The sequence below is a fragment of the Ostrea edulis genome, chromosome 6 (genome assembly GCF_947568905.1).
Source record: "Ostrea edulis chromosome 6, xbOstEdul1.1, whole genome shotgun sequence".
NCBI lineage: Eukaryota > Metazoa > Mollusca > Bivalvia > Ostreida > Ostreidae > Ostrea > Ostrea edulis.
The window spans coordinates 5,821,352-5,832,186 of NC_079169.1; the positions used below are offsets into that span (position 1 = coordinate 5,821,352).

The following is a 10,835-nucleotide window of genomic DNA, read 5'->3' on the forward strand; positions in this document are numbered from 1 at the left end:
GAATTCATTGAGTCACATGAGATGCTATATATATATATTTAAGAATTATACAGAAAATACGAGCCACTTTCTTGCCCCTCCTCACGAGCATCTAAACTCTCCATAGTAAATTGCAGTAGGGGGTGGCTGTACTCTGCGTTAAAAGCACGATTGTATCCAAGTAGGAATGGTTGTATCCAAATGTCGTTTGACCATGGTGAAAGAAGGCTGAAGAAGTAAAATCGCTTTTGTCCCCGCTAATAAAATATCTTGTATTTCTCTCTCTCTCTCTCTCTCTCTCTCTCTCTCTCTCTCTGATCAACAGCAAATAAAACAGGCAGCTACAATCTAAAGTTTTATTTGCTTTACATAAAGATCGAAGGATCTTAGTTCCTCTAACATCTCAGACTGTCGATTTGACCGATGTGGACAGCTTTAGAGTCGGCAATGACGTCACCATTGGAGTCTGTGCATCGGCAGACGTCGCCAGTACATTGGTAGTTCTGATAACTTCCATCACTGGTGCAGTAGAACAGCCGACCAATCAAACCTGTCTGCATGTACTCGTATTGGTCACGTGCACATTCTGAAATAACCAATAAGCGTGTTGACAGAAAATTATCTATTACAGGAATTTATCGAGGTTCTTTTTGCTATCGGTAAAGGGTACCTTCCCCTTCTGACCCCCCCCCCCCCCCCCTGAATATTTCATCCTTCAAAGGTGATAATAGACTCTTTTATTGGAGAAATGCCATGTACCTATGATTTTAAAAAATTCTTTATATATAATGTACATGTATATTTCAAGTAATTTTCTATTGAAATCAAAGTCCAGCCATGTAAATAATGATCAGTCATTTATATGAGGGCTGTTCGATTTGTAATGTGTATTGCACCACAGTGCGATGACGCTTTGCACGATTTCGTGCATGATACTCTTGAATAGCTCTGTTCAATACCTTTCTAACGGTATAAACACGAGCCTTCTACTCCACATAGTTTTAAACTTATAGTCATTTCAATAGAGCCAGTCGTTGATCACTACTGTAAAAATGGTTGGGAAACGGGTTGAGAATATTGAAGAAATAAGAACTTCTATAAAAGTTCGCACAAAACTCGGTCATTCGGTAATGGAGATTTTTACTGACTTGGGGGAAGTTTATGGGTCTGAAAATGTAACTTATGAAACAGTTCATAGGAGGAGAAAGAAATTTCTGACTGGCACAGAGTCCGTCAAAGATGCAGAAAAATCTGGCCGACCTGTGACTGTAACAGGCAAGGCAAATGTCTCAAACGTTAGGGAAATAATTGAAAGTGATGGCAGATACATGATTCGTGATATTGTCAAAGCTGTTGGCATATCACTATCGCGGGTACATTTCATTTTGAAGCGTGTTTTGAAAGTACGAAAGATTTCTGCCAGATGAATACCGCATATATTGACAGATGACCAAAAACAGGTACGAGTACAAACCGCTAAGCAATTGCTCAAAATGTTTCCCAAATTCAATCAAAGACAATTTGCAAACATTGTTACTGGTGACGAAACATTGGTTCACTATGTCGAACCAGTAAGAAAAATTGGAAACAAAATATGGCGAACTAAACACGGTAGAAGGTCTGTAATTGCCAAAAGAACCATAAGCACATACATGTAGAAGGTTCTTTATTGCATATTCTACTCATATGATGGCATAGCCGTACAAAATCCGGTGCTGAAGGGCAAAAGTGTTACAGGTCGGTATTACCGAGATGTTATACTAAAAATACTCAAGAAACATTATCATAAATGACGCCCTGTGTCAGGATTTAGGCATGTTCGTCTACTTCATGATAATGCTCCATCACATACATCTGAGCTTGTGAAGCAATTTTTGAAGTCTTACCGTGGCAAGACTTACCGTCTTGCCACACCCACCATACTCTCCAGATCTAGCCCCATGCGACTATTTTCTTTTTCCAAAACTTAAAAAGTTCTTATCTGGTCTTTGTCACAAGTCCCGACAAGCCCTTGGCTCAGCCATCAGTCAGTGCCTCAGTGGTACACCTAAATCAGCGTACCGTGACGCATTTCAGAGATTGAAATTATGTATTTCAAACCGCGGAGAATACTTTGAAGGGATGTAATGTCGAATGCTATTGAGACATCGTACAATACACATTACATATCGAACAGTCCTCGTACAGGTGTTCTAAGGTACTGTGATCTGAGAAGGGTTGCTCCTGTTCCCTCCTCCCTCGGGGCTAGCTCATCCCTGATTCTCAAAATTTCCCCTTCCATATGAAATGGCTAGTAACATCTAAAAGTTGGATAAACCCATTATCACTCCGTGGTTCCCAACAATGATATGTGGTAAGTTTCATTATACTAACGACAGGTCATATGCTGAGCCTCCCAAACATTGGCACCATATCCCTCGATTGCCTTTCCTTCTTTAGATACACAGGAGCATCTACATATATGAAAAAAAGTGTTCTTAAATATATAGAAATACATGAATTTAAAATACCTATAAATATTTTCATTCTCTTAAATACAGAAATGGGAACGTTTGGGCTTGTTTACCGTGAGCCTTGGCACTGCTTAGGTGTGTAGTATCCATCAACGTCACACAGAGGCTTGTGAGCGCCCAATAAAGGCATGCCGCCATGGGTGGCAGTGAAAGTGGACAACTCCTGGGCACATGGGTTCAGAGCTGTAATGGGGTATCAAAAGTTTTAACAGACACAGAAATTGCGGTTACAATACTACCTCAATGTTAATCAAGTTACTAGTATCATCACAGAGCAGTGCAGCAGAATCAATTTACATACCCCTTTTCTCTGTATCTGTGGAAGGAAAAAAAGTACATACTTATGATGATCACAGTGAATGATGTTTTAATTCATATTCACAAAAATCAGGAAAAAATGATGAGGATGGGGTGGGGGTACATGAATCTTTAATTTGGCGGTTCTGTTGCTGACTTTTACTCAAGACCCCCTGCAAAGAAATTTATCCCTTTGTCGCTGACTTTTCCCCCCAAGACAATCTACTGCTTGATTTAGCGCTTTACTAGGTACTTTCTACTGCTTGATTCAGCGCTTTACTAGATACTTTTTCTTCAGCCAGGAGTGTTTTATCCCTGATTTTCAGCCGAGAAATACTGGTATGGTTCGTTGGGTTTTTTTTTTGGGGGGGGGGATGAAGTAAGAAAATATTACCCAATTATGGCCATAATGTTTGCATTTTGAGCTGTATCAAGAACTGTACGTTAGGTTCCATTTTGGTGCTGGTATTTACCCAAAGCTTGTGATTGTTACTGAATTACTGAACACAATTAAATAACTAAGGCAATACTATAACTCGTCACGTATACTACACAGTGGATACGCCTATTCATCTGATCATTAACTGTAAATTGAAATAAGAAATCTTAAGGCAAATCACTACTCACTGGCGACACATTTGAACGTGTGCATGTCACAATGAAGCCCTGGTCCACAGTGACTGGTGGAAGGCATGCCCAGTAAGATGGAGGTGAAGCAGCGGTCTCCCTCAGCTGAAAGGAACATCAAACGTTCTCAAAATATGAATACTAAATACTTATCCATGCAGTTGGACAGCGTTGATATTGATGTAATGGGGACAAGACACCCCTTCAAACCCGCCATCTCACTCCTACTATTCTGATGAATGTTTCTCTTTTCTTTTTGTCACTGCAAACCCATCCGTCCCTTTCACACTCAATGGGAATTTGGGATTTGGGTAAATTACATTGAATACTCATCCGATTTTCACCGGTCGCGGTAGCTCAGTGGTAGAGCGTTCACTTCGTAACCGGGAGGTCGAGCCCCACTAGTGACATGGCCGCGTCAAGACGTTAGTATAGGAAGTGACTGCTCCTTCGCCAAACACTCGGTATTTGTAAGTGAGAATCACTGGTCTTTCGGATATGACCTTAAAAACGGAGGTCCCGCGCGTGTCGCGACAGGCGTTGGTACGATCAAGAACCCTCGCTGCTACGGCCCTGAACGATAAGCATATGTCTAAATTTGTGGTACTTCACCTACCGCTGATGACGTTTCAATATGAGTGAAAACTTTTCAACGATGCGAATAGACACAACATCGAGATGTCGATTGCATAAAACGAGATGGAAACACAATGAATGCTGACCAAAGCACTCACCCGAATTATCTAGATATACAAACTTTAAACCTTTATTGTGTCCCCAGGCTGGCTAAAGGATCAGAGCGTATTTTATTTATACGTCACATTCGAAAAGTGTTCACACGTAGATACGTCACCAGTTTAAGGTGAAGTGCCACAAATTTTTACCTATGCATGGCCGCAACAGGGAGGGTTCTTTATCGCGCCAACGCCTACCGTGACACGAGACCTCTGATTTCAAGGTCATATCCAGAAATCCCAGTGAATTTTGCTCCTAATGCCAAGCACATGGCAAAGGAATAGTCACGGTCACTGTCAGACATCCTCAGCTTAAGCGGCACTTAATGAACATTCTAACCACTCGACCATCGCAACTGGAACAAACTTGTATCTACACTACATGAAAGCGATTGCATGTAAATTAATTTTGACAAACTGTCATTAATCTTTAATGAGTTCTCTTATACTTACCTCCATACAACTTTAAACCATAGGTGTGACCTCTCTTTGATCGCAAAGGTCATAGTTTTACAAAATGTTGAATCTTCTTTATGCATCAAGTTATCATGTAAGTTTGACCTTTTCTAAAAAGAAACGTTTAGACACCCCCATCCTATTTTCTCTACAATTTTCAAAATATCTTCCCTTGGATCCGGGTTAGAATAGATCCTTGCTTGTCGTAAGAGCCGACTAAATGGGGCGGTCCTTCGGAAGAGACCGCAAAACCGAGGCCGTGTTACGGATGTGGCACGATAAAGATCCCTCCCTGCTCAAAGGCCGAAAGTGTCGAGCATAGGCCTAAATTTTGCAGCTCTTCCAACGTCGACGTCTCAATATAAGTGAGAAATACACAAGAGGGGCGTTAAACAATATACAATCAACCAACCCTTGGAAGAGGGCATGGTGACCGTCATTTGAACACGTGATTCTCCTACATACCAGGATAACTTGTGCTAAGTTTGGTGGAAATTAGTCAAGTAGTTTTAGACAAGATGTCGAAAATGTGAAACCTTATCAGATTACAGGGAGTTTTAAAAACAACCCACGGACTTTGATATCAATAACAAATCGCTTTTAGCTTTTACCTTGGATTAACTTGACTAACCCCATTATCCTTTTAATTGACAGATTTCCTGTAAGAATGGTAATCTATTTGACACATTGTAAAATTCTGACTTTACTGGATACATGTTTAATAATCATCAAAATGCTGTATGACAATTTTTATGTCATATTTACAAAATTTGCATTTCATTTTCCCGGGATTCCCTAATTGTTACTGGGAACCTAGTATTATTCACTTTACATTTGATTAACTAGAACTGCTTACATACAGCAGTAATACGAGGTCACTGAGGGCTTCTTATCTGCATTACACTACACGTATACAGTTATAATCGGAATACAGTGGACAACACGACACCTGCTGCATGCAGTGGAGAACGCACCTGTTGCAACACACTTTCGGACGAATGCGCCTTTCTTTCTATGTAATTGCTTTATACATGTACTTAAAGCTGATATACCAACCAGAAAACACACTTCTATCAATAAAAAAAAAGTCCACTGCTACGGCCTACAGTGCTAAACATAGGTCTAAATTTGTGGTACTTCACCTACAGTGCTAAACATAGGTCTAAATTTGTGGTACTTCACCTACAGTTGGTGACGTCTCAATACGCGTGAAACAGCCACACAACTCACAAGTCTGCGCGTATAACGGGAACTGTGATTAAGAGCATATAGCCGATACCATGATCGTATTGTTGTTTATTGGTTGAATATTGAATAGACGATATCTAAGGTATTCATTATATCGGATTTTATAGTCAGGGATAGGTCGCTTTCCATAATGGTTCATTTAATTCTATATACATATACTACATGAAGTAATTTTAACCGATGGCTAATGTGATACTTGATTGTTACATCGTGACGTATCAAAGTAAAAGATAACGTTGCAACGTTTGCCGTCTTATATATATGTTACTGTTTATATCAAAATAGACACAAAACATGCATCTTCTATCATGATATAATACTAGTAGCTAAGGAAACAGCCATTTGTGCCACTCAATATGCACCAGTATAACATTCAAACACGTCTCTATTGTGGAATTCTACATGGGTTCTCGAAAGATTACATGAAAGCTAATGTATTATCAATTTCATCTTATTATCATCCTTTAATACAAGAGATCTTAAAAGCTACACTTAAGTCGTTACCTAGGTAATTCTCGCAGGAGTCGCAGCATCCACAGAATCCGCCATTTTGTTTTATGGCGCCATTGCAGTTCTCCGCTGTAACAGCTGCGCACCTAACCGTGGCGCAGGCGTCGGGCGGACATACGATTAAGGCCTGGCTAACGTACACGAATGAAAACAACAAAAATACCTTCATAACAACAGCTTTCTTAGATTATAACTGGTCTGTCCTAAAACTGGCTTTATAACTGGCAAGGACGCCTCTTATCTTTCAAAATTCCCAATTTGTTGGCAGGTGACTCCACTAATCTTTAAAAGATATAGCACAGTACTGAATGTGTGCACACAACCAGTATTTCACAATGTATAGGTATAATTATAAATTACTTGGACGATAAATATAACTTTTTGATAAGACAAATGAAAAAGTAATTTATGTCTGCTGGAACACGTACATAGATTACGTATTGTAAAATAGAGGTTAATGTCAGTTTAATGAACTCCGATAATTTCCAAAAGGTTTTCCCAATCGTAAGTACTGGGCCAAAAATGACTCGATCCAAGATTTTCTCAGAAACGACAAGCCTGGTCCTACATGTATCTCATACATGTATAACTGAACTCGTGAACCGGTCGTGGCAGCTCAGCATATATAGAGCGGTCGCGTCGTGACTGAAAGACCGTGAGTTCGAGTCCCGCTTGTGCCTTGACCGCGTCAATCCTAAGACGTAGGCCTGAATATAGACCTTATAGTTTTGGTATTAAGAGGCGAGAGACGGAAGCTAGTCTTTAGAATATTACCTTCAAAGGGGGAGTGGATCCAGTGTCGTGATTAGCACATTAAAGAACCCTCACTGCTACGGACTTCAGTACCAAGCTTACAAAATAATATAGGTCTAAATTTGTGATACCTGACCTATAGCTGCAGGTAACTTCTCAATCTACATGTATACTTATGATTTGTGCCAATACACTCCGAAACGTTTGCTCCAGAGTTACTACTTGAACCTTTAATATTGGTTCATATAAGAGGTGAAGTCCGTAAGCTATAATAGAATCTTATTTAATTAGTAAATATCATAAAATTAATTTAAAAACCTACTTTCCTTTTCGATAAACTACCCATGAACGTAGAGGTCAGCCAAGTGTGCCTAGGTATGGTGGCTGATCTGTGCCATTTAACACTTTATCGACTGTTTGTTATTTCGAGGCGAAAAGACAACATGGCGATATTTAGCGACTTTTAACGAAAAGACGACAAAATGATGATATTGATTAACTACTTTTCACCTTGAGCAACTTAATAACGAAATGACACAAATCAGCCACCATACCTAGGCCAGAACGTAGGGCTCCCAGGCAGAAATAGCAAAAATCAATCTAATTGAAATCAGACTTCTTAGACCCGCGCCGTATACTCTGTGTAAAGAAGATTTTAGTCTTTCAACCTTATGGACGAAGCGCCCAAAACGAGGCAACATCATAGACGCACATTCGCGGGCTCTTTCGGCAAGCCGAAAAACAACCCAAGAGGTTGCGATTGGTTTACAATATGATCAACATAAAATTGTGTCGGTGTTCAGTATTAGTTGTTCTTATGATAGTTTTGACTATGCCCTTATTATATATAATATTACCTTTATATACATCTCATTTAACGAAGTATACCCCCTCCCGTCCTGTCCGAGACCAACGGTCCGACGTTTACATACGATTTTCATCTGATATTTTCGAAAATTAATGTTGTTATTTCACATTAATTGATACGCTTTATTACATCTGCGATGTTACAGTTAGTCAAATTCTACACTAGTATAAAAGTAGGCGATGTTTTCCCCACTATTGCCCCGTTACTAGTAAATTGTGAAGGGAGGCGGTTCATTCCCAAAATCCTTCAACCGCAAATCCAACCAGTTATTTGCAGCTTGAAAAATATATCATACCATAATCACAGTAATCTGAAAGAATGAACGACGGGTACATATAGTACAAAACACACTGTTAATACCCATTAGTACTTGTGTTATAATTTACCTGTTTGTAACAAAACCCAGTTACAGTAAATTGATTTTAATTTTATAATTATAAGGTCTTTAAAACATGGTGCTCTTGACTCTTTTTTAACTTACCATGGACCATTTTACAGTACACACACATACACACATACAAACATACATACACACACACACACACACACACACACACACACACACACACACACACACACACACACACACACACACATATATATATATATATATATATATATATATACACACACATGTATATACACGTATAGATCTACGTAGGTCCCCCCCCCCCCCCAAGAAATGGAGGAAACTATTTTAAACCGACCAACCAGCATATATTAAGATTTAACATCTATTTACAATATATCTGAAAAATACTTTATGTCTCTCTCTTAAAACCCTTTTTACGACTAAAGAATTTTTGTATAGCTACGGTATTGTAAATAGATCGGTAGATAGGTGTGCGAGACAGAATTTCAAAAGGCAGTGAACCTGAGAAACAAAATGAAACCTCCAACCAGTGAACCAACCTCACCCCCCTCCAACCCAACCCAAAACTAAACAAAGATTTAGTTTGAACAAATTTTATTGTCTAGATGTTACAATTATGCATAACAAAAGGATTGAGCACAAGTTCTTAAAACTTAGAACGCCCTCTCCTATATGACAATTGATGATATAAGATAATGTTCAAGAAATGAAACACAAAGGTATCAAAGGTCAAAAGATGATCTGCTTTCATAAAGCAATTATATATACTACGCTATAGCTGTAGATAACTCCGCCATGGCCGGTCCCAAGACCGGATGAGAAAGGAGGGGGGTTGTGCGCTGGGCCAGCAACCCTGTCACGTTAAAAAATAAACCTGCTACAGACACCTCCACCAGAGAACAAGCTGATGGAGGAGGGGGTGCATCCCAGGAAACTGGAACTAGGACGGTTGACAGCCAAACCCAGCCGGAAGCTGTTAACTTGATGGCAAACATCCTCCATCCAAAAACTATTCATAGAGTGGGCTGCTGGGATATGCGGACCCTCTATCAGACGGGAAAAATAGCGCAAGTCATAAAGGATATGGAGCAGTATAACATAGAACTACTAGGTGTAAGTGAAACTAGATGGACAGATAGCGGTTCTATGCAGTTAACATCAGGGCATAACATACTTTGCTCAGGGAGAACATATGGTAACCACAGCAGAGGAGCGGGAATCATAACATTAAGAAGAATGCACAGCAGCTTATTGGAATGGAAACCTATCTCTGAGAGACTCATTGAATCGACATACAACTCTGCATTTGCTCCAACATAGGATGCCGATGATGAGGAAAAGGGCATCTTCTATGACACACTTCAGAAGGCAATGGATGAGACCCCTAGACATGATGTGCTACTCCTCATGGGAGCCCTACATGCAAAAATAGGATTTTCAAACGATGGGAAAGAAACTACAGTGGGGCGAGAAGGATTAGCAGACAGAAACAATAATGGGGAAAGACTCAGTTCATTTTGCCAGGAAAACAACCTTGTGATTGGTGGCACCCTATTCATGCACAAAAACATACATTAAGTGACATGGAATTTTCCTGATGGTCAGACAAGGACCAGATCGGCCACATCATAATAAACTAAAGATGGAGAGAAAGTCTTATGGATGGGGCTGACATTGGAAGTGACCACTCATTAGAACTCTCCAAACTAAGACTGAAGCTTCAAAAAGTCAAGAAGAAGGACCAGAGAAATACCCCATTAGACATCCAAAAGCTGAAGGACCAACACACAAGAAGAGCCTTCCAGTGGGAAGTGAGAAACAGATTTTCGACCCTTATGGAACAAGACGAGGTACAACTAGACTGCTTCAATACTATCCTTTTAGAGACAGGAAAACAGATTCTATGCCACAGCAAAAGGAAAAAGGAAGAGTGGGTATCAGATAAAACCTTGAAAAAGATAGAGGAAAGAGAAAATCATGTCCACTAAGTTTCAAAGGATAAAAGACAAATTTCAGGAAGAGTACCGACAACTCGACAAAGAGGTCAAGAAAAGCGCACGAGTGGATAAAAGAGAATATACAGAAAAGCTTGCAGATGAAGCAGAAACAGCAGCTGCCAAACAAGATATGGGGGCTCTTTACAAACTGACCAACAGACTTTCAGGAAAATTCCAAACATCAAACCTTCCAGTCAAAGACGAGCAAGGAAACCAAATAGAAAAAAGAGGGGGGACATCTTGAAACGTTGGAAAGAACACTTTGAGAAAATCCTCAACATGAATGATCCATGGAGTGAAGAAAACATCACATCAACAGAAACACATTACCAATCAGCTGTGAACCACCAACGCTGAATGAAGTCAGGAAAGCAATTGCAAGGCAAAAGAACGGAAAAGCACCGGGAAAAGATCAGATAAATGCAGAGCTACTAAAGGCAGGTGAGAACCTTACACCAGAACCGTTAACAAACATACTTG

General features: G+C 39.8%; 1 protein-coding gene across 3 annotated transcripts; it reads right to left on the reverse strand.

Annotated features, from left to right (window-relative positions):
- Positions 1-321: 321 nt before the first annotated feature.
- LOC125647508 (nidogen-2-like) lies at positions 322-7,493 on the reverse strand. Of its 3 annotated transcripts, XM_048874196.2 has the most exons (7): positions 7,440-7,493; positions 6,359-6,646; positions 3,417-3,521; positions 2,794-2,808; positions 2,546-2,675; positions 2,353-2,432; positions 322-565 (listed from the first exon to the last, which is right to left on the reverse strand). In XM_048874196.2, exons 2-7 carry the CDS (start codon positions 6,531-6,533, stop codon positions 375-377), a joined length of 696 nt encoding a protein of 231 aa, XP_048730153.2. In that variant the 5' UTR covers positions 6,534-6,646; positions 7,440-7,493; the 3' UTR covers positions 322-374. The 3 variants fall into 3 exon arrangements, with proteins under 3 accessions (XP_048730153.2, XP_055997364.1, XP_055997365.1); XM_056141389.1 differs by lacking the exon at positions 2,794-2,808; XM_056141390.1 differs by lacking the exons at positions 2,794-2,808; positions 7,440-7,493 and having other exon boundaries at positions 6,359-6,706.
- Between the last annotated feature and the right edge of the window lie 3,342 nt (positions 7,494-10,835).